General features: G+C 38.5%; 2 protein-coding genes across 6 annotated transcripts in view; one reads left to right on the top strand and one right to left on the bottom strand.

The window, feature by feature from the left end:
* Positions 1-24873, bottom strand: part of LOC101152959 (bcl-2-like protein 12) — a 465085-nt gene that overhangs the window by 69787 nt on the left and 370425 nt on the right. The gene's annotated exons all lie outside the window — the stretch shown is intronic.
* Positions 1-24873, top strand: part of CPNE4 (copine 4) — a 747750-nt gene that overhangs the window by 359554 nt on the left and 363323 nt on the right. For all 5 annotated transcript variants that reach the window (XM_055383286.2, XM_004036316.5, XM_055383287.2 and 2 more), the window contains one exon: positions 13837-14017. In XM_055383286.2, the coding sequence (XP_055239261.2) occupies positions 13837-14017 (181 nt within the window). The remainder of the gene's footprint in view (positions 1-13836; positions 14018-24873) is intronic.

The following is a 24873-nucleotide window of genomic DNA, read 5'->3' as shown; positions in this document are numbered from 1 at the left end:
CAGGATTGGAAAGAAATCTATCCAGCTGGCATTTACCAGCGGACAGATTAAGTGGAGTCTCATCAATCCTCTTCACTATTCACTTAGTGCTAGCATTTGCTACTTCTCAGTTGACTATCTGAAGGTCACCTTGATATACCTGACTTAAGTTGCTGAATCCAGCAGGCATTTATTTAGAGTAGACCTTCCAGGCTAGAGCTGGAACTCTGACTTAACCACAAGCTCAGCACCCAGTGTAGTACATGAAAGACAGAACCTCCTACACTGCACTGTTTCCTGGGCATTCTCACTTCAGCTCCCTACAACACTTTTCATAGTAAATAAAATATTCCCAAATGCAATATGCCTCTAATTGTTACTCTTTAGCCTCTAGCATTTTAAAAATGTTTTTTCTTCTCTGTTAATCATTTGTCTTCTAATGTGTTTCATGTGTCTTCTAATGTGTTTCATGTGTCTTCTAATGTGTTTTTGTGATTAAATAATTTTGGGAAATATTATACACCATATCTCCTTTTTGGAGATTCACAGTGCAAATTAACATAGTAATGGCTCTAAAATGTCCTGTTACAAAAAAACTGTTTTATGTTATAAAGTCTACCATTGTTCCTTTTAAGATTATCTATTAGCACCTCATAGAATAACAGTTCCATAGCACACAGCTCTGTAGAAAACAGCCAGAGGAAACTCCAAGTGTGTTTTTTTTGCTTATTTGTTATTTGTTTTTTCCTTTCTGGTATGATTGTCAGCTTCTGAGTCTGTCTATGGCTATTTTAATGGAAATATGGCAGACAACAAGCAAACTCAATCTTTTCTAAATATTTGTTTGCCTGTTCATTTCTCCATCAGCCTGGAAACTCCATGAAGATAGAAACCTTGTCTTTTCATCTTTGTATCTGCCAGTACCTACCATGGTTCTCAGCACATACTCGAAGTATTAAATAAATATTTTGTGTCTAAATGAGCGTGATATCACATTCTGGGACTTCCAGCATTAAGGGACTCAAATTGAACTGTAAAATGAACCTAGATCTTGAGGTATGTAAGGGGAGGAAGAATAATATTATACACAAAATCCTGCACTTTTGAGTTTAAAAAATCTGACTGAATTCTGCTTCCTCCATTTTTGGGTTGTGCAATCTAGCAATTTATTTAGATTTTCTGAATCTCAATTTTCTCATTTGTAAAATGGAAACAATATCAACAGCTACCTTCCATAACTCTTGAAAGGATTAAATTTGATCGTATTATGGGAAGCACTGGGACAGACACATAATTACCCAAAAATGCTTGTCCATGAGTATTACTGTTGCCTGTGAGTATTCTACATCTGGTGCTTGTTTCTCTGGTCTCTCTCTACCCACACTGGGAACTGCATGTTTTCTTGTACTGGAGTTCTTTTCACATTTAGTGAGAACTAGAAATCCACAGAATTCTCAGCTGCCATACACAAGGCATCTGCCAGATTTCCTCCTCATCTGATAATGTCTTCCACAGTCTTGCCCTGGTCCACTGACTTGATCAATTCAGCCAATGTTCCCTTCTGCAGCAAGAGGCCCTCTGAAGTTTCTCTGTGCTAGTGGAGAGACCTTGTGTCTTTCTTTTTCTATCTATTCCTGTCAAACTCCTTCAGTGAATATGCATTTCTCACATTGTTATGTGAAAGCAACCCCACTTGGTATTCAGACTGAAGAAGTCTCACTATTAAAGAGCGAGAGAGAGAGAGAGAGAGCAAGAACATATGAATTTGGTGTGTGTCTGTGTATGAATGTTGACATGCCGACACCACTCCTTCCATGTCTGTAGTGGCTTTCCTCCTCCCCAAAGCATCACTCAAATGTCTGTGATAGCTGGTCATGAGTCTGATTGCAGCGACAAACACGATGTATCTTCCAACATGTCCTCCCTTTCAAACATCCCTCTCTTCAACTTCAAAAACACTCGGCTCACATGCTACTTCTTCCTAAATTCTAGTCTCTTCTTTGTTTTCATCCATAGCAACACTAGCGAGGTCATTTACCACAAAGCTTATGTCATCCCACTTGGAAACTTTTAGCAGAAACACGATTACACATTGGACATAAAGGTACTGCCACGTTAGAAAGAAATTCTGAGAAGAGCTTTGCTCCAATATTGTCCCCAAGGTCTTTCCTCATGAGTTGCCACTTCACTGCTCCATGCATGTGGATTGCAGACATTGCTAGTGAATCATGCTATTCATTCTCATCCTGTCTCCACAAGTAAGATGGGCAGTCACCACCAATCAACAGGCACTGGCAGATGATGAAAAGCCTAGCAGCTAAACTTGAGCCTGTTAAGTCTTTTGAGCACTTCTGCATCCAGTCTCCACCAAATAGGGCAATGACAGACTTATCTTATAAAAGAGTCCTGTTTTCATGAGTTGCTTTGTTCTTTAGGAAAAACAAAGAAAACAAACAGTAGTTCAGTATGTCCAGTGCATGTCACTAGTCACAAGTTGCTATTTCAATTTAAATTAAAAAAGTAAATTAAAAATATATCTCCTCAATTGCCCTAGCCACAGTTCAAGTGCTTAATAGACACGTGTTACTAGTAGCCACTGTATTGTCCATCACCAATACAGAATGTTTCCATCATTACACATATTTCTACTGGGCAATGCTGAACTAGAGATTGTGCTCTTTATCCTGAAAAGGTATTTCTTTTTATACTTTGTTATCTTTTCAACCCCCTCTTCTTTCCCAAAACACACCATGTTGTCCTCTGCCAACTAAGCAAAAGCATGTCAATAAAAAAGTACGTGAAGCAATTCTTAAAGGAGACAGAGTGGAAGCAGAACAAGACCCATAAGTAGATCAGTTATCATGCTTTCTCAAGTAAACTGGCTTCTGGCTTCATATGTTGTCTGTCGTTTCTCCCTTTGAACATAAGAATAATCCTGCTCTTTTTTTTTTTTTTAAACTGGAGACACAAAATCCACATTGTGAGCCCCCCAGCTTCCTGTTAACGTGACCCTAGTGGAAGAATCCAAACTATGATTTTATTAAGAAGGTAAAATAACTGAACAAAAGAAGACTAAGATTTGATCTTTCTACTTGGTAAATTTAGTTGCCTGAGAAACAAGAGCAAATTATTTCAGTGCCAAAATAATAAAACATTATTTAAGTTTGCTTTTTCTCTCTCGTTCAGGAACTATAGTTGCCTTTGGTATGCCGGGAAAAGGAGGGGCTGTGCCAGGGAGAAGATAGTCATTTATACGATTTCTCTTGCGATTTAGTTCAAATTTAACTCTTAAAACTTTCTGTCAGCATTTAAAATTATTCAGTTACACTTATACATCAAATTCTTCTCCTGAAGATGGGAAACATTTGAGTGCTATAAAGTTAATATAAATGTGATGCAATAAACATAGTTACTTTCTGGAGAAATCTCATCTTTATGAATCATTGTTAGAGTCAAAATTGTAAGGCCAGAATTCCTAAGAACATCAATGTATCTGATTCCATATGCACATTTCCCCAAGAAGTTGTTTTTCAGGAAATGAGATTTCTGCTGGATTTTTTTCTTTTGGTCTCTCTGTTGTCTCAAATTATAAAGTTCAGGAAATGATTGAAGTAATTATTTATTGCATCTGAGAGATTTGGTATGGTATGTTCCAGAAAAACATTCATGTATGCATATTGTCCATTTTGAATGCATATGACAATTGTCATATTATTAATTCATGTACTCATATTGTCGTATTATTCATGAAAACCATGGCCTTTTGTGTTTCATGTGGTTTGTATCTGTGTTTGCTGGGTGTTGTAGCTCCACCATCTATAACTCCTCAAATGCTCAGTGTTTGAAATAATCAGAGTAGGGACATTAAGTTCTTAGACCCTCAACTTGTTGATGAAGCTACCATTACGCATAGAGTGACTTGAGCAGCCTTGGGAATAAAGGAAGTAAAGTGAATTTTTAAGCACTGCCAGAGCACAATCTCAATACATACACTACACCTTAGAGATTTATTAGGATTGGAACAGGGTTGAAGTTTGCCTTGGCATGGTCTAAAAAGAAAGTAATTGTTAAGCAAATTACAAATCATCTTATAAGAAATGGTCAAAAACACAGGCTTTAGAGGCCACTAGACCCAGGTTTAATTCCTGGCTCTGTCACTTACTATGACATTGGGATAAGTTATTTAACCACCACATCCATAAAATGAGGCTGACAATACTGATCTCAAGAAGTTGTCTCAAGGAATAAATAAAACAGTGTGGTTTATTACTGTAGTTAATATTAGTAGCTAGGAAAGCAAGTTTTTATTTTATTTTATTTTATTTTATCTTATTTTATTTTGAGACAGAATTTCACTCTTGTTGCCCAGGCTGGAGTGCAGTGGCGCAATCTCGGCTCACTGCAAACTCCGCCTCCTGGGTTCAAGCGATTCTCCTGCCTCAGCCTCCTGAGTAGCTGGGATTACAGGCATGCACCACCACACCCAGCTAATTTTGTATTTTTAGTAGAGACAGAGTTTCTCCATGTTGGTCAGGCTGGTCTCGAACTCCCAACCTCAGGTGATCCACCCACCTTGGCCTCCCACAGTGCTGGGATTACAGGTGTGAGCCCCCGTGCCCACCCGAAAGCAAGTTATTTTAAAACGAATTATAGAACATTATATGTTTGATGAGGACAAAAAGTATAAATATATACAGCTTTTCTCCTTTTCCCAACCTCTTGGGAAGTCAGTGTTTGTACTGCCAAAATGGGAGCAGAGGGGCCCTGAGCAGGGTGTGTAATGATTAAAGTCATGAGAGGAAAGAAACCCAGAGGGCCGATTAATTTACAAAATAAAGGACTCTCTGTGAAATGTGGGGGAAGAAAGAATCTAAAATCTAAAGGACTTAGAGAGAAGGGGAGGAGACAGAGAGAGGGAGGGACAGCCACCAGGTGACATTCAGGGAAGCTAGATGGGCCAAGAAAATTTTGGAAGATGTTCTGTGGTGTAAATCCCCACCTGTCACTTTTTTTAGAGTCTTGTTAAGCAACTAACCTATAAGGAGGCAGAATAGCAAAGTGGTTAAGGGCATAAGTTCTGTATTTGGAGGTCCTGGGTTCAAATCCTTGCTTTACCACTTTGTGGCTGGACAGCTATGTGCAGTTGTTGTACCTTTCTAGGTTGCAATTTCTTGCCTATGAAATGGAAATGGGTGTCCTAATAGGTCCTACAAAAGGATTATCCCAAGGATCCAGTGAAGGATTATCCTGAGGATCTGATGACCTATTGTTGAATGCTGGGAAGATATATAAGAATTTAAAGAATGTTCTATGAACCTAGTGGTCCAATTAAAAAACAACAGCAATGATCACAGTAATTTGCATTTATTGAGTGCTCATTATGGCCCAGATACTCCTCTGAAGACTTTTATGTGGATTAATTCACTTAATTCTGAACACAACTCTACAAAGTAGGAACTATTATTATCCCCATTTTAAAGATGGTAAAACAGATATGGAGAATTCAAGTAACTTACTCAAGGTCACACAACAAGTAAATAGTGTTAATGGTAGTGAATCCATGTGAGTTTGCAATTCTTGCTCCCTCAGAAGAAAGAATTTGACCAAGGAGGCATAAGGCAGAAGGAGAGACCAAGGCAAGGTTTAGAGCGGAAGTGAAAGTTTATTAAAAAGCTTTAGAGCAGGAACAAAAGGAAAGAACATACACTTGGTAGAGGGCCAAGCAGGCAACTTGATAGACAAGTGCACAGTTTGACCTTTTGACTTGGGGTTTTATATATTAACACTCTTCTGGGGTCTTGCGTCCCTTCTTCCCTGATTCTTCCCTCAGAGTGGGTTGTCCACATGCACAGTGGCCTGCTAGCACTTGGGAGGGGAGCACGAGCAGTGTGTTTACTGGAATTGTATGCATGCTCATTTGAGGCATTCTTTCCTTACCAGTGGAATGCCCCTGATGGTTATATATCAGTTAAACGGTACCATTTTGGCTCTTAATATGCATGCTTGAGCCTACTGGCCCAACTGCTGAAATCTTATCCAAAAGCTGCTGATCACCAGTTTCAGGTGTTTTCATCTATGGAGACTGCCTTTCCCTGGCACTGGCTGTGACTAATTATTATTTTAGAGAGACAGTGTGACAACTGCCTGACCATCACCTGATGGTCGCCTGACATTCCTGATGAAGTGGGGGGAGCCCTCTCTTACACTTCTCATGCCTGACTAGCTACCTAGTTTAACAATAGTAGAGCTGTGATTCAAACTCAAATGCTCCAATACTAGATCTGTACTCTTATCCCCTGTGTTATCCTGCATCTCATATACGAGTGTCTGTTCCTAAGATAAGTAATATCTGGGGGAAGTTTGCCTTGTTTTATAGATGCTTGGTTTGTACTCAGCAACCTTGTTACTCAAGGTGTAGTCTGCAGGCTAGCAGGATCAACAACATCTGGGAGCAGAATCTCAGGCCCTACTCCACACTCTTGAAACAGAAACTACATTTTAACCTGCTTCCCAGGTGATTTGTGATGATGGTGAAGTCTGAGATGCACTGCTCCAGAATATGAAACTTCAGGCAGGTGGACTATCTCATTTATGCCTCCATCTCTTACAGTGTCCAGCACAGTGCTTGCCACCTATGGGTAAGTTCAAGACAGATCTCCTCTTGATCTAAGGAATGTTGCCTAGGAAATGGATTGACAAGTCTGAGTGGAATAACACCTTGTTAATCTCTGGTTGAGCGAGTGGATGTTCAGTGCCTCCAGCATTCAGCACAACATCAGGCACATAGCAGTTCCCTTATACACGTTTCTTGAATTGTGATGGAAATGTTGTGAGATAGAGACATCCAGCACCCTAGCCTTCCCTGGATGTACTATGACATTTTAAAAGGCTGAATAATGCCAAGGCAAGCAGAAGAGTGATTATGCACTTATTCTTGACACAGTCTTAAGACAAGCTCTGCTCAATTGGTTCCCCTGTGAACTCAAGCTGATTCTCTTCCCTCTTGAGTTCTCTATTGTCTTTGTGTTGTTTGCAACTCATTCAGAAACTAATTAAGTTTCAGGATCAGTTTGTCCTGTTAGAGAATGTGAATATGCTGAAGTGGTAGTTTTTAATAACTTAAATTATCTCAGTGAAAGGACAATTATAATTTGTTGCTAAAATTGGCCAAAAGTCAGCTTTTATCAAAATAATTCTCAACAGACATTAGTCTCCCTAAAACCAAGGTATTGTGTGAAAGGCAACAAAGAGGATTTAAATCAGCCATGGAGAATGTGTTGATAATCGGTCTATATTAATCCTGTTCTCTAGCAGTGTGTGAAATTACTTGTTTACTCTGCTTCTCTGGGCCTAGAGGTAGCTGATCACTCGTTGACAGAGCTGTATTTTGTGATCACCTTTCAGCAGTGAGCTTCAGCTGGACCAAAGCCAAACAATTTGATTTCACTGTCCTGTGTACCACCTCCAAAGTCAAGGTCAGGCACAAGAACTCATGAACTCCAGTATATTTTGTCAGGGCTCTCATTTGTGCAGGCACCGGGAGGTAAGCTGTGGACCCTGAGTATAATTGTGAAAAGTTGGGAATTTTGTCTTTAGTATCTCCATATTGCTTTCCTGTACCCTATCCCTCTAGAAATGAAGGTTTATGTTGGCTTCATCACCAGACCAGAAATATTACCAAGATGAGCACTACTGGGGATCCAGTAAAGTATAAGAAGTAGTCCCTGATCTAAAGGAGTTTACACACACACACACACACACAACTTGGAGTGCCTCTTGAATCTGTTTGTATTATTAATAATTATTGGTTGCTAGATAATATTACCACAAAGTTAGCAGCTTAAAACAGCACACATTTATTATCTCACTGTTTCTGTAGGTCAGAAATACTGTTGCAGGTTATTTGGATTCACTGTCTCCAAGTCTCACAAGTCTGCAATCGAGGTGTCAGTCAGGGCTGCTGTCACATCTGAGGTTCAACTGGAGAATGATCTACTTCCAAGCTCACATGGTTGTTGGCAGAATTCATTTCCTTTCAGCGTGTTGGACTGAGAGTCTCAGTTTCTGGCTGCCTATTGGATGAATGTTACCCTCAGTTCCTTGCCTCCCAACATGGCCACTTCATTAAAGCCAACAAGGGAGAGAGTCTCTTATCAAGATGGTGTCATTATCTGAGGTGTCATAAAGGCAGAGATGACATTCTATTGCTTTTGCCATATTTTATTGGTTAAAAGCAAGTCACAGGTCTCACCCATACTCAAGGTGAGGGTGGTATACGGGGCATGAATACCAGGAGATGGCCATCTTAGCCTCTGTCTGCCACACCACTCCTAATTTTTAATTCCAGCTGTACTGTTCTAGTTTAGCTCTTTTCCAGACAGAAAACAGAATCATCTCTATTGATTCAAGAGATTTTAATGAAAAGAACATTTACAGTTTTGTGGTCAAAGTTAAAGGAATTCATATGGAGGTTCCTAGAGACCAGCCATTGTGGTAAAATAGACCCAATGATATTCTGCCTACATGCCCTTTATCCAGCAAGTGCATCCCTCCCTCAAGGACTTCCAAGTGTTGACTGATAATGGCTCATGGCTGCCTCTTTTCTTGGGAATGCCTGATTGCTTTCAGCCAAGGGGAGGAAGCAGCAAATCTAAGAGTTTATGCCCCCTCATCCCTAGCATGACTTTCTCACATGGAGTTAAATAGGCTGAACCTCTTTCCTTAATGGTACAATTCATGTCCCAGAGCCCCCATGGAATAAGATTGAAGCTGTACTCCAGCTGAGACCACCTCTTTGCTTCCTGCACTTTTCTTCTCTCCTCTGAGGTAAGGAAATCAAGTGCATCTGAATCCCTGTTTCAGGCTTTGCTTCTAGGATGCCCACCTTAAGACTGGCAGGAAAACATTACAACCCATAAGCCTGAAGGGGTAAGGAGAGGAAACAGTGTTGTTACTAAGGCCAGTGATATCTGAAGGCTTGCAGATAGAGCTATGGTCATTTGCTTGGCTACTGCTAAAGATCAGGGTAGGAGTTGGGAAGAAATATGCTGTTCTCTTTCTCCCCCCTTCCCCAAAACTGTGTCCCTTTAGTGAAACCCAACATAACACTTGCCAACAGTGTGCTGGCAGTCAATGGAGGCAAGCCTTTTAGGGCCCTGAGCAGAGGGAAGAAAGTAGAATCAATGGGAAAAGGAGGAATAGAAGTGAACAGCAAAACAGCCTCATATGATCACAAATGTTTTTTCTCTCCTGCAGTCCAACCATCATATTAGTACTAGACTGATCTTTATCAAATATTTATTTGATCATGCCCATTTCCCAGCTTCAAATCCTCTGTTTCCCGTTGCTTAAAGAAGTGATCCATAAAATTTCTGAATCATTTATTCCATGATTAAAAAAACTCTAAACATGTGCCTCCAGTTTATATGTTTATTCTTTTATAAATTACTTAAATTTACTATCGTTAACTAATAATTCAGAGCAAGAACTACATACACTTGATATAGAATATCCTATCAGTGATTGCATGTATCAGTCCATATTTCAAGAAGCCTTGATAATTTTTAATTATCTTGGGCAACTATTGACACATGTATAAGATTGCCACTATTGTAAGCAAGTATGATGGCCAACGAGAACCTCAGACTAGGAGAAAAATGTGTCACCTCTGCTATTTCATGGTGTTTGGTTGCCTACATTTTTTTTTTTTTACATTCAATAAGATTTCTTTGCAGTAATCCATTGGAGAGGTAGGGATAGTTAAAACTAAATATCATCATCTGAAATTCATTTAACCAGGCCCATGTGAACCAAAACTGTTGTAACAACCTGGAAATGAATAAATGAGGGAGGATGAGACAATTGACCCCTCTGCATTGTGGAAATCCTGTCATTCCCATCAGATGCCTTGTGAATTGCACATAACATGTGACTATCTTTTATATGGACCAAGAGAGGGCTTTTATGGAGTATAGGATTCCCATAGAGCCAGCTAATGCTTTGGAAAGAACACTGATTGAAGAATAAATTGTCTATCCCAGGAAGTTGATAAAGCAGCTTCACAATATTAGAAGAGCTGTCACCATTGTTTTACTGTCTGACTTGTGAACCTGTGAGAGTTATTGGCTCATGTGTATGAATCCACAGATAAACTGATTTAAAAGATGAGTGTGTGCTCTTAGATGGAGGGTAGTATGCTCAGATTGTACAGGTTTCAAATACAGAAGACATTTAAATGGGCTTATAGAAGTTTGGTCTTAATAGTGAGACATCTAAGAGTTTTTCAGTTGGTAGTGAAAGCATGAATGATTTTATCTGGAGATAAGTCAGAGCACAATAACAATAGCTACCACTATCAGAGCATCCACAATATACCTGGTATTGTGGTAATCACATTACATATATTATTTAATCTGCTCTTTACAGCACCTCTTCAAGATAGATATTACCATCTGAGACATTAAATACCCTGCCCAAGGATACATGGTCAGTGAATGGAGGAGTCAGGATTTGAATCGGGAATTATGTGTCTCCTTGACAGAGTCTTTTTGCATTATACCTCACAATCAAGACTGATATTAGAGATGTCCCATTCTATCGTAGCTTGCATAGTATTTTACGTACAATATGTATGTAAAAATACAATATGTATTTCCTAACACATGTTAAAACAGTGGATTTGGAAGAGATGGACATGGCATGATCCTATAAGGATAGGGAAAGTTAGAAGGACAGTGATGGCTCTTGCAGATAGGAGAGGTCAGTGAAGGCTGCAGAAGAGGAGTGTAGATTCCAAGGAGCCAGTAAATGCATTGGGAAAAGCGGAATTCAGGAAGATATTGATTGAAGTATAAACTGTTCTTATCAAACAGTTGATTAAGAGAGTTTGTAACACACTTACAAACCTGTCTGAACACAAAGCCATCTTTCCACCAGCTGATTCTTTCTCTCCCTTTGCTTTGTTGTAAATTTCATTTTCTGTATACTCTGTCACCTATGTTGCTGTAGTGACTGATCTGCTCACAACTTGTAAAAATAGAGGGAAAATGGTTTATGAAGCTATAGACTTATAATCTGTGCATTTTCTGTATTTGAATAGAATTTATTTACAAATAGAAGGGATGTATGACTCTGTACGGAGGTTGAAATAAATCAAGGATATTTGTTGTATCCACTGTTCCTTGGTACATTTGAACAGTTCTCCAGCTAAATGTTTTACCTGTGGTAAAAATAGCTTTGGGCTGGCTGATAGAAAACTGGTACTCCAGCCCCAGCTCTGCCATTAGAATAATTGCATAATATGGGCAAGCTGCCAATCCTCTCTGAGCTTGAATTTTTTCATCTGTAAAAAACAAATGTCCCAAAGTCCCTATTAATGTTCACTTTGGTAGAAGATAGAGCAGTTCTCATCCTAAAACTAATTTCCCAACACATATTAAAACCAGAATTGCAACTCTCCAAAACTACAAATTTCCCTTACCTAAGGGAACTGAGGTTCCTTTTACCTAAGGGAACTGAGGTTGGTAAACATTTTCTGAAGAGGGCCACATAATAAATACTTTAGGCTTTTTGGTACTTGCAATCTCTATTGCAACTACTCAATTCTGCCATTGTGGTGAAAGCAACCGCAGATAAATACATAAATATATAAATGAATAAGCATGCCTGTGTTCCAATAAAACGCTATTGGTGTGCAGGAGTGAGTGTGTGTGCATGCGTGTGAAATACATAAATACATAAATGAATAAGCATGCCTGTGTTCCAATAAAGTGCTATTGGTGTGATTGAGTGTGTGTGTGTGTGTGTGATGCGTAATGCTGAGGCATAGCCATCATCCTGTAAAAGAGGTGGCATGCTGTACTCAGTTAAACCTGGTGTAGTGCTGGTACCAAGGGGAAGCTCACTAAATATTTGTGGAAGAAGGGAAGGAGAGAGAGAGGAATTATTCCCATTTTATAGATGAAAAAATTCCACTGCAGAGCACCAATGCCATGTGAGGTTGAGGAAGCCATTGTCATTTTCCCTAGTGAATCTACAAAGAAACAATTCCATAAGCAAGGTATTGAATTTTGCTCCTAAGAGAATCTTACACGTTCAGTCCTCTTCAGAGAAGGAGAGGACTGATGGCCTCTGGTGGATCACTGGGGCTCTGGGATGCAAAGTGTTATTATAAAGATATCACATGGAGAGCATTTCTTCATGTGTTTTTTGGCTGCATAAATGTCTTCTTTTGAGAAGTGTCTGTTCAGGTCCTTCGCCCACTTTTTGATGGGGTTGTTTGTTTTTTTCTTGTAAATTTGTTTGAGTTCATTGTAGATCAAAACCACAATGAGGTACCATCTCACACCAGTTAGAATGGCAATCATTAAAAAGTCAGGAAACAACAGGTGCTGGAGAGGATGTGGAGAAATAGGAACACTTTTACACTGTTGGTGGGACTGTAAACTAGTTCAACCCTTGTGGAAGTCAGTGTGGCGATTCCTCAGGGATCTAGAACTAGAAATACCATTTGACCCAGCCATCCCATTACTGGGTATATACCCAAAGGACTATAAATCATGCTGCTATAAAGACACATGCACACGTATGTTTATTGCGGCACTATTCACAATAGCAAAGACTTGGAACCAACTCAAATGTCCAACAATGATAGACTGGATTAAGAAAATGTAGCACATATACACCATGAATACTATGCAGCCATAAAAAATGATGAGTTCATGTCCTTTGTAGGGACATGGATGAAGCTGGAAACCATCATTCTCATTAAACTATCGCAAGAACAAAAAAACCAAACACCGCATGTTCTCACTCAGGTGGGAACTGAACAATGAGAACACATGGACACAGGAAGGGGAATATCACACTCTGGGGACTGTTGTGGGGTGGGGGTAGGGGGTAGGGATAGAATTAGGAGATATACCTAATGCTAAATGACGAGTTAATGGGTGCAGCACACCAACATGGCACATGTATACATATGTAACTAACCTGCACATTGTGCACATGTACCCTGAAACTTAAAGTATAATAATAATAAAACAAAAAAACAAAAACAAAATAAAACAAAACAAAACAAAAAAACAAAAAAAAAAACAAACAAAAAATAAAATAAAGGATATCACATGGAAATGGGCAGGGGGCCTGCAGTGCTTAAATGTAGCTGCTATTTCCACAAGTTCAGAATAGGAAACTTTGTGCTTTTCTTCCCCATCACTTTCCCCCTTCTGATTCTGAATTCTGATATGGCAAGTGGGAGTGGGAAAGGGAAAGGTGAGAATGGGCTAGTGCATTTGGGGACAGGGACTCAGATGCTGGGCCTCTGTCTTGGAGCTGGCTTGCTGAGAGCATTTTGAGAAGAGGGCAAAGTTTTAGGGGTGGGAAGTATGGCTGTTTCTTCAGAAAGAACAATATACTTCTCCATGCCATCACATAGGAGTTGAGTTGGATTTTTAGTCTTGAAAACTTGAGATGTGATTAAATTGATGAACCAACAAATCTGTACAATTTCACACAAGCCATACACTTATTGAAGAGCTGGATTACAGTTTGCAGCCTATTGAACTAATTCATTAATTTTATTTCACAGGCTAAAAATTTTACTATGCAAATATATGCAAATCATACAAGAAAATAGTGTTCTTAACCAAGTGCAGCAGCACCTGTTTTTTGTTTGTTTGTTTCCTTTGATTTGTTTCACTGGAACTGTGTCACTGGGTTGGAAAGTGAGATAAATACCTTCAGTGTTTGAAACTGTGTGTCAAACAATTTTCTGAAGGGTGATTGGGAGGCTTTCTCCTTTGACAAATATTGCAGTGATTGGCACTTCTTTTTTATTCTTTTACTTGCCTAAAACAGAATGAAGAAGATGAGCAACATTTATGAGTCCGCTGCCAACACACTGGGAATCTTTAACAGCCCCTGCCTGACCAAAGTTGAGCTGCGTGTGGCGTGCAAAGGCATTTCTGACAGAGATGCCCTTTCCAAACCAGACCCCTGTGTCATCCTCAAGATGCAGTCTCACGGGCAGTGGTTTGAGGTAGGCATGTCCAATGAAATGGACAGAACCATGGCTGGATGATTGGCTCAAAAATGTTTTGATATTTTATATCTTCAGGTGGTTTATTTTGATGAAATAAGAAATTTGAGAAGTGAATATGATTACATTTCAATCATGATGTTTTGATGTTGCTGTTTTGATGTTGTGGATATTTTGACATTTACCCTTAATTCATGAGCCTAAGACTTTTTAGGTGTTTTTGTTAATTACCAAGAAATACTCACAATATACTCTTCATCCCATGCCTACTCATTGGCAACACACAGGTAGCAAGAGGACCAGGAACAGACGTGAACCCAGACCCCAGACTGGGCCGGGGTGAGAAAGTTCCAAAAACTGGTTCCAGAGACAAAGTCTTGTGGCCAAGGCAGAGTTCAGATTAGACTTAATTAGAATTTTGGGACTGGTAGCTTTGAGGAAACAGGTTTTAGGGGGTTGAGAGAGAAGTGACTACTCAGATGGAATGAGCTCAGTAGATGACAGTCCTATCCATAGGTCCCGAATTGAAAGAAGGAACCAAGAGGACAGGTATGAGCAAGTTAGTCCCATGAAATATCTGTCTGCAGTAGAGGGCAAACTCCACTTTTGGGAGCTGGGCTGGGCTACTTACTATCCAGGGTAACTGGCCAGAACTGAGGAGTAGGGACCAAGACTGAAGTCCAGTTCTCTGACCAAGCCCAAAACAGGGTGACTGTTGGACAGAGCTGACACAGGACAAGTCGTAGATCTATGGAGAAACATAAACTCTTGTTGTGGACCCAAGAGAGCCACGTGGGAACCCAACAACGATAATTAAACCCAGTCTTCAGGACTGAAGAAGTGACTCATTCTAAGCCCCATGGCTTTATGGGGCTGAGTGGGATGGTTACCTCAGTCTGAGTTGGTTGAGGACTGGAGAAAGATGAATCCTGCATGTGGAAATCATGAGTAGATTCAGAAGTAAGGAGATGGGGATGGCAGAAATAGGAGGAAAGGGCTGGGGGCCTACAAGCTCATAAGGCCAGCATGCAGTTTTAACCAGCTTTGGAAGGTAGCAAAACTACATTCAGACATCCCCCAAAACTCATGTGTAAAATATCCACTTGGAATGTTTCCTAAGACACACTGTTTGCTGTGCTTGTGCAAGGCAGCTGCTCCTTTGGCAGTGGTGTGAATGGAATGACATTTCTGTGAGTCATTCTTCAAAGAGCGATGGGCCCCCATGTTGTTAAGAGATGACTTGGGTTTTTAAAAAAAGTTTATTCTGGGAAGGATTTATTCATTTTTGTGCCTGCTAGACTCTAACTGATCACGGACCCAGTGGAGAGAAGCTCTAGGAAAAACAGTGGGGTTCTTTGTATCAACTGTGCTACACTTGGCGAGATGTTTCTCTGACTAATGGTGGTACCTGGGGAAGAACAAGGGGACACATCATGAAATATTTATTTTTTGGAGCAAGAACTTAAAACAATATGACCTAAACTTTATTGGGTACTTTTTAAGTGCCAGGCACTAGTCTGGCACTAAATTACCAGTTTAGTTCTTTCAAAAATTGTATGAGATATTATCCCCATTTTACAGGCAAGGAAATGGAAAGACAAAAAGTTTAAGGGTTTTCCCAAGAGCAGTCAGCTTGTAAGTGGAAAAGCTAATATTTAAACCCATACATTGGAGCTCCAGAACCTGAGATCTTTATTGCTATTTTATAATTGTGCTGGACACTGGTATCAGTCTTTGGTGGTTTGTGTGGCAATATTTTAGGTTGAATTCTGCGGCTAGGTTTTGTTTGTTTATTTAAAAATCAAAACAAATTGGATAAGGACTGATTTTAAGTTTGTTTGTTTTTTTTTCCTTTTTTGCATCCAGGTACCTAGTCTAAGTAAGCCTTGTTTTTAAAGATCTAGCTGATGTGAATGGAGAAATAGGGAGGAGAAGAGGATGTAGCAGAGGAAGCAGTTCTTATTCTAAGAAAATAAAGTACTCAGAATAAGGGATTTGAAGCCATGCTGATCAGAGCACAAATAGACCTGTTTTTGATCCCTTGGACCAAATTCTTTAAGCCTTCAATACTATGCTCACCTGTTTATAAACAGCCGGAAGGTGCCCCTCTAAGAGACAGTCTTCCACTCTATAGGAGAAAGAAGGTTCAAAAGACCCGAGAGGCAGCATGTTTAATTGTATGTAGATATGTGATATCAGCCACTTCTCTGAAAGAAAGGCTTGATAGCAGTTAGTGAGCAGGTGAAATTTAGGTGAGGAGTCAACATACATAGAAAATGAATGCTGATAGGCAGATTGGGGAATCTTAATTTAACTTCAGGCCTATCGAAGGCTTAGAATGTAAATATAAAACAGTATTCATGGGAGTCTTAATACATAGTATCTTTTTTCCCTTCTAAATATTCTCATTGACTTTGTTAGTCTTATTATTTTTTATTTAACAAAACTAAATGGAATGCCTACATTATAAAAAAGTAACTCCTTGGAAATTACAGGCAAGAAATCCATCTACTTCTAACCCATTAACATAATTCAACTATTATTTGTACATCTTTATTTTAGTCTTTTTCTTCTGGCATGCATATTCTCATGTGATTATTATCATGCTTGTAAAATTTTCTTTCCTAATTTTATTGCTTAGTAGTATGTGCTTTTCCTCACACTGCTACAATATTGATCATTGTAATTTCAAAGCTGCATAATATCCCATCAACTGGATTTAAATTCATCAATTTTTTCACTTTGAAATTCCTTCCAGATATACCCTATTTTAAGTAATACTGCAATAAACATCGTTGTGCTTGAGGATTTTCCCTTCTTTTTGGATGAGTTCCTACAATAGATTCTGTTAAGTAGAACTGGTATGACAAATAATAGGAAGCTTTTGAGGCTTTTGATACATATTGTCAAATAATTTTTCCAAAGTGTCCTATTAAACTATAGCACACAGCTACCACAAACTTTGCCACCCGTGCACAGTGATAAGAACCTTGTGCCACAGTGTAAATTGATTCATGGCTTCCTTTATCTAGAAAGTCTCACTCTATAACCATTAATATCAGCTTAATTGCTAGCATGCTTAGTCATATGGTTCATTGATATTGTGGTACTTCTAGAAGCAGTTTAGCAAATTTTGCTCTCTTAACAATATACAGTAAGGATATAATAATAATAATAATAAAAAAACCAAAGTGCATGCCAGGTGGCTAAGAGAAATAATTAGATAATTAGTAACAAAGAAGCTGAAAATACTGAAAACCTAAATAGGGGCTGTGAAGAAACCCAGGGATGAACAACAGGAACTCTGCTTAGGGCTGGAGCAGTCATGTGTTGGAGTCAGCTTATATAGTCTCTTGAGAGCACACTTAAATATTCAGGAATTTTGCAAGTCAGGGAGTATTTACACCACAGACACTGGCAAATGTTTCAAATTAAGGGTTCTCTCCTTTCCCCAACCCTCTAAGGGAGCCAGCACTCCTCTGGGTGACAGGGACAAAAGGAGAAGATGGTAGTCCCAGAACCAAACAGCTGGGCCATCCAGCAGAAGCTGGATCATGGTTGGAGGACTCTTCTGAGCAACATTTCCAGCCCTGCCTGCAACTCCTCTATTTTTCCTACTCCTACCAGATGGGTCCTCCAACCTGCCTTAGCCTCCCAAAGTGCTGGAATTACAGGTGTGAGCCATCATGCCTGGCCGGAAATATTTTCATTAGGTGAAAACTCACAGTAAATCTTTAATAATGGCCATGATTTTTATTGACAGAAAAGAGGGAAGAAAAAAAACTTGACTTTGAAATACATTACAAGCTGAGAGTTTCATTTCATACCCTTTCATTTTCCTAATTTAGGATCATATCCTTTAAAAAAATCCTTCTTCATCAACTCCTGGCTATGTAATGATGGCAATATATGGTGACAGTTAAGTGTAATGATAATTTAGAATGCTTTCCATCTTCCATCGAGGAGTGGAAATAATATCTTCCTGCTTTCTGGTGAGTCCTGATGTGTTCACTAGCTCCTGGAACTAAGCATCATAATCAAGTGGTACAAACAAACACTTCTTAGACAGTCAGAAGGCAAGGACTCTTGTGAACTAAAGACTTATATTCAGTTCACTGGAGCATATGCTCTATTCCTGGGCATGCCTGGGTAGAATCAAGCTCATGAGTGTGTGGCCCTTGGCAGTGACCCTATGATTGGAGGAGTACTTGTTCTCATTGGGAACACCCAAATTATACTCCAAACTTCTAGGCGGTTACTTCAATCACCATTAATTCAATTTTTTCATTGAATTTTAATACACAATCATTGAGATCTTTCTTGGAAGCTCTAAGTAATTCTGAAAACTACCTACCTTTGGATCAATTCCACATGGAAGCATGTTATGATGAACCATGGGCTTTGGTGAGTTGTTGGTAATTATTGTTAGTGACGATTAGTGTGGTTATATGTAACACATCAATTATCAGTGGACTCTACTACAAGATTATTGTTTGTAGTAATATATCCATATAGAGTTTTATATTCACAATATCCATCCACTTATGTTATTTCCTGCTGATAATAGCTCTGTGAAAAAGCAACACAGCTATTTAACCCCAGCATGTATTGAGCACTATGGCTTGTGTCCTCAAAGACCTCAGTCTCCAGTAATCTCACCCTATCTTAGAGACAGAGAGCTGGGGTCTCAGACAGTCATGTGACCTTGAGAAAGAGGACACTACATGAAATCTTGACTTAAATCTTTTTCTTTCCCTGAATGTGTGGTAGGAAGACCATCTCAAGGGTGCCTCGGTTACCTTAATGTGGAGGGGGCCTAAAATAAATCATGCCATAGTGGTGGTTGTACTAATTTACATCCCCACCAACAGTGTACAAGGGTTCCCTTTTCTCCACATCCTCACCACCATTTGTTATTGCCTGTCTTTGGATACAAGCCATTTTAACTGGAATGAAATGATATCTCATTGTAGTTTTGATTTGCATTTTTCTGATGATCAGTGATGTTGAGCACCTTTTCAAATGCCTGTTTGCCGTTTGTATGTCTTCTTCTGGGAAGTATCTATTCATATATTTCACCTATTTTTTGATGAGATTATTAGATTTTTTTTCCTGTAGAGTTGTTTAAACTCCTTATAATTCTGGTGATTAATTCCGATCCCTCCACTGTTTTTCATTTTCTCTTCCCCCTCCCCACTCTACCTACCCAGATATAGGGTTTGGTCACCATATGACCTAGCATCCCTGTTAGCAGCACAGAAGGGATAATGTGTGCCCATGTTATTGAGCTTGCCCAGAGAAGTGGGCTGTGGAATTTTCTTGGCTAGAGGGCTTGTGGAAGAAGTCAACAAAACAGGTTTCTCTCATGCTTGGGATAATAGTGGGCCAGCACCCTTTCATGTATTAAACCATGAGGATAAAACTCAAAATAGCAATTTTACCTATACCTAAGATATTCAATTTTCCATTGCTCCAAAGCCTAGAACTTTTATGAAAATGGGACAAGCAATATTAACATTTATGTGATGAGTTAAAGTAGCCATCAATCTGTGTTGATGCCAGTTATGTATTAGTTATTTTACATATATTCTATCCTCACAATTACTCTGCAATAAAAGCTTTACTAACTAGAAAAGATAGCTAAGGCTTGAGAATTAATACATTGCCCAAGGTCATACAATTAGTAAACAGTAAAGCTGGAATCTGGTTGCTTCCAAAGCCCATGTTATTTCTGCTTTTTCAAAGGTTGCAAACTTGAATCTGGTGGCCTTTCTGTTGCCTGCAGACATATTTTGTCTGGTTTTCACAGTGTTCTAACAAGCTTTGTAGTAATTGCCGTAACTCAAAGATCATGAGATTTTTCATAAAACTCCAGATTTCTGGTTTCTTCTGAGCAACCAGAAAATCTGGCAATGTGGGGTCTTTAATCCTATGGCAACAATGAGCTGGTGATAATTAGCATCTTCCCTCCTTAACAAAATACAAGCTTCGTGCTTGTGCCCCCTGCTAGCCAGCCTGCTTCACTCACTTGCCCTACAAAAGTGGCCCCTGGAGGCGTTTGAGTTTAGACTACACTCCCACACTCCCTTGACTAGGTCTCTGAACACTGTTAACTTCCCAGTTGTGGACATAGACGAGAGCTAGAAAATGAAAATTAAGTCAATTAAAACATTCCCTCTGGATATCACAGACAAGCTTCTTTCTCAAAAGATTTTCTGTTCACACTACGTTGACTTGCAGGGTTTGGATGGGTAACACCCAGCATGACAGATGATAAAAAAACGACAGTTTTCTTCACTTGTTCACAAAGTTTGCACTGTGATTTTGCATCAGACTCCCATTTGGGAAAACTTTGATGTTGCTTTATACCTCCCCCTTAACACATCCTTAATAAGAATAATTGTTTAAAAAAACAAAAAAGAAAAAGAAAGCTGATCTTGGTGATATTAGAAAACTTACCCTGAGTATTGAATATAAAAGAAAACAAAATCAAATATTACAGCCAGATAATATTTTCTCCTTGTTGCCTGGGGTCATGTCCCTGTGACCAGAGGCTGATGGTTCCATGATGTTCAACTTTTAAGTGATGCACTTAGATACAGGAAAATAAGATTACTGGATTGCATATGTGACTAACTGGATTCCTTATAAGTAAAATCTCAACATTTTCAATGTCATAATGTCTGAGAACAGAATTACACAAGAAGGGAAATTCAGGTTACAGATGAGCAAAAAGTATTTGAATTGAAATCTGTGTTGCCTCTTAATTAATTCTTTTGTATGCCCTGAAGATAATTTCATCAGCCAGAGGAATAACATCTGGCTTCCTGCACAGAGTAAAACACCATGACGTTAGCCTTACTCCCATCCTTAGCCTGAAGAACTGGCAAGCCACATTCTGGGCATTCAAGTGGAGCATTGGTCCCCAGCAGTTTTTATAGTGTACCTTGAGACCCATGCTGGTCATTTGAAAGATGGAATTACAGATTGGAGAAAGAGTTTGAGAGGGCATGTACAATTAGGAGTCTTCTGCCTCTAGATTGAATCACCTTCAACATTTCAAAGGAGGTATTTTTGACACTTTTCCTGAGTGCCTATTTGCATGTTTAACTAGAGTCACTATTGATAATTATCTCCTTAAAAGTCATATTTCCTTTGTAATTTCAATCTATTTTATCTCTTTATTAATGACAATGATGATTTATTTATAATACCTTAAATATATTGAGAGTACTTAAACAATGTATCAGGTACTCTCCTAAGCACTTTATATATATTGTCATATTTAATTATCAAAACTATCTTGCAAATTGGGCTCATCTATATTTTATTTTATTTTTTCCATCCTCTTTTTTTTTCTTTAAGAGACAGAGTCTCTCTCTCTGTTGCCCAGGTTGGAGTGCAGTGGTGCAATCATAGCTCACTGCAGTCTCAAATTCCTGGGATCAAAGAATCTTCCTACCTCAACCTCCCAACTAGCTAGGACTATAGGCACATGCCACCACACCTGGCTAATTTTATTTTTCATAGAGATGGAATCTTGATACATTGCTTAGCTGGTCTCAAACTCCTGGCCTTGAGCAATCCTCCTGCCTTGGCCTCCCAAAGTGCTGGGATTACAGGTGTGAGCCACTGTGCCCAGCCTATTTTTTTCTATTTTTATTGAGGTATAGTAGACAAAAAAAATTGTATATAGTGTAGAGGCACAGAGGTGTTAAGTAATTTGCCCCAGGTCACACAAGTGGTAAGTGAAGGAGCAATGACAAATTGAACCCAGACTGTCTGACTTCAAAACTGTCCTCCTGCTATCTTTCACTGTCCTCCTCTCAGAATAATGAGTACCAGACTGTTTGCTATGCACCATATGCTAAGTCATTACATGCATATTCATATAATCCTCATGACAGTATTATAAGATAGGGACTGTGATAACCCACTCTACAGGTGAGAAAACTGGCATTCACATAGGAAATGTATATGTTCAGGTCACGAGACTAGTGAGAAGTGGGATTAGGATTTGAACTCAGATCTTTGTGTCTCTAATGCCCATGATGTCTTCATGACACTGCACCTCTCTCATCCGGTTCTCTGTGGAGGCAGAATAACCCAATGAATTACCACTAGTCTATAAAATTAATGTTTTTCTCTCCTTTGGTTCTAGGCATCCAAATTATTCCTTTCATCAATGTCCTCATCTAAAACCGTGTGTTTCATGTTAATCTGGAGTATGTGGTATTGATATTCCTGCTCGTTAGGAATCTGCCTTCTTTTGTATCCAGCATTTACTTCTATTAAGCCTGTCTTTAAACCAAACTCTTAATCATTGCCAAAATTAAACACTCATTTTTCTGGCCATGGATTTTAGAGCAAGTATTCCTGAACATTTTGTAGAGAAAAACTATGCTTAATGTCTAAGATCATAAGGTAAATAAAGGTCATGGTGCTGATGGTCCCTGATCTCAGGATGGTGAAATAAGGTAAGGCATCCATGCCTCTTAAAATGTGGCATCAGGAGGTATCAAGTACAATGGAGGATTTCATCAAGGGGAAGATAGTGGAGCAATGACATCAGGGACCTGCACTCTTCACTTCTGTTAATACCTTCTACAACTCCATTAAGAATGGTCATGTGGTTTGTGATCAATCAAAACTCAGATACTTTCTGTGCAAACTGTGCCAAGACAAGATTTTGCTATTTGATACTTGTGCAATTATTTTTTTTACTCTTTACATACATATTTTCCCTATTAGAGTTCACCTTTGTGGTTTGTAGGGGACGTACATTGTTTGCACTTCAATTTCTCATCTTTTGTGCTACTTAAATCTCCCAGGTTTGTGCTATTAGTTTGGTTTCATTTAATAGTATTGGTTTAAAGAATATCTGTTAAACATAGGATTTGTGTTTGTTGTGATGCTGTGATAGTAATCGGAGTGAAGCCCATACAATATTTACAGTTTGTATGCTGCCCTTTTTATCATTTCATAATAAAGAATATATATGTATATATATGTATATTACCAAAATTAGTCATAAACCTCATTTTAAATGATTGTATGATATTTCACATACAAAATCTACCACAGCTGGTTGAATGAGCTTTCCATTATTGGATATGAATTTTCAAAGCTTTGCTATTAGGAATAATTACAGGATAAATTTCTTATATATATGGGACATCTGGCCCCAATCACCCTGTATCTGAGATTTTTTTTTTCCTAGAAGTAAAATTATCATGATAAAGAGTAGGAACATTCTTAAAGTGATCCGCCCACCTCGGCCTCCACTGGGATTATAGGCATGATCCCCTGGCCAGGGATTAGATAAGTTTTTTAGCCATTGAAATTCCTGGAATGAGGATTGAAGTTTTTCATTGTTTATTTGAACCCTGGGCCACAAACAGTTCTCAGCTTCTCCAATCTGATTCACCAAATGTTAGCTTGAATTTCAAGGTTTCCAAATTGTGTCCTGAGGTAGCCTAATTACTTCAGAGGTACTGCAATTATTTGTTTGAAATATAAATACAATTTCTTCCTTTTTATCAACTTTAGTGAGATGATTTACATATAAAATATATCAAAATGCATTCATTTTAGATGTTCAGCTTGATGAGGTTTTACTTTCCAAATGGATTAACTTGTAGTTTAGTTTGTTAGTATAAATTTTCATTTTCAGTTTATGAAAAACAAAAAAAATAAAATTAACTCAGGATCAAGATGAAAAATTAATGTAAAATTATTTTGTAGAATGGTTATTTTTAAGAAATTACTTTTAATTGACACATTGTAACTGTATATATTGATAGGGGACAATTTCATGTTTTATATAATTATCCAGTCAGAGTAGTATATGCTTCATCTCATGCATTTATCATTTATTTTGTAGTTAGAATTTTCAAAAGCCTCTCCTCTAGTTATTTTGTAAAAAAACAGCATTTTACTATTAACCATTTTCACTCTACTGTGCATTAAAACACCAGAAGGTATTCCTTCTAACTGTAACTTTGTACCCATTGACCAACATCTCATCCACTCCTCTCTCCTCCCCTTCTCAGCCTCTGGTATCCACTGTTCTACTCTCTGCTTCTATGATACCAACTTTCTTAAAAAAAGATTCTACATGTAAGTAAGATTAGACAGTGTCTTTCTGTGCCTGGCTTATTTCACTTAATATGAAGTTCTCCAGGTTCATCCATGTTGATGCAAATAACAAGATTTCACTCCTTTTTATGGCTAGATAGTATTCTGTTGTGCAAATATATCACACTATCTTATCCATTCATTCGTTGTTGGACATTTAGGTTGACTGAATATCTTGGCTATTGTAAATAATACTGCAGTAAACATGGGAGTGCAGATATCTCTTCAACATACTGATTTCATTTTCTTTGGATATATGCTTGGTAGTGGGATTGCTGGATAATATAATAGTTCTATTTTTAATTTTTTGAGAAACTTCCATACTATTTTTCATAGTGGCTGTACTAGTTTACAGTCCCTCCAATAGCGTGTAAGTGCTCCCTCTTCTTTACATCCTTGCCCACACTTATTTTCCTTTGTCTTCTTGATAATAGCCATTTTAACTGGGTAAGGTATCTCATTGTGGTTTTCATTTACATTTTCCTGATAATTAGTAATATTGAACATTTTAAAAATTTACTGGTTGATCATATGTATGTCTTCTTTTGAGAAATGTCTATTTAAGTCTTTGTTCATTTTTAAATCATGTTATTTTTTTTAATGTTAAGTTCCTTATATATTCTGAATGAATATTAACCCTTTGTTAGGTGTCTGGTTTGCAAATATTTTACCCCATTCTGTAAGTTGTCTCTTTACTCTGTTAACAGTTGCCTTTGCTG

This window comes from Gorilla gorilla, chromosome 2 (assembly GCF_029281585.2).
Source record: "Gorilla gorilla gorilla isolate KB3781 chromosome 2, NHGRI_mGorGor1-v2.1_pri, whole genome shotgun sequence".
Classification (NCBI taxonomy): domain Eukaryota; kingdom Metazoa; phylum Chordata; class Mammalia; order Primates; family Hominidae; genus Gorilla; species Gorilla gorilla.
This window is presented reverse-complemented; position numbering and strand designations above follow the sequence as displayed.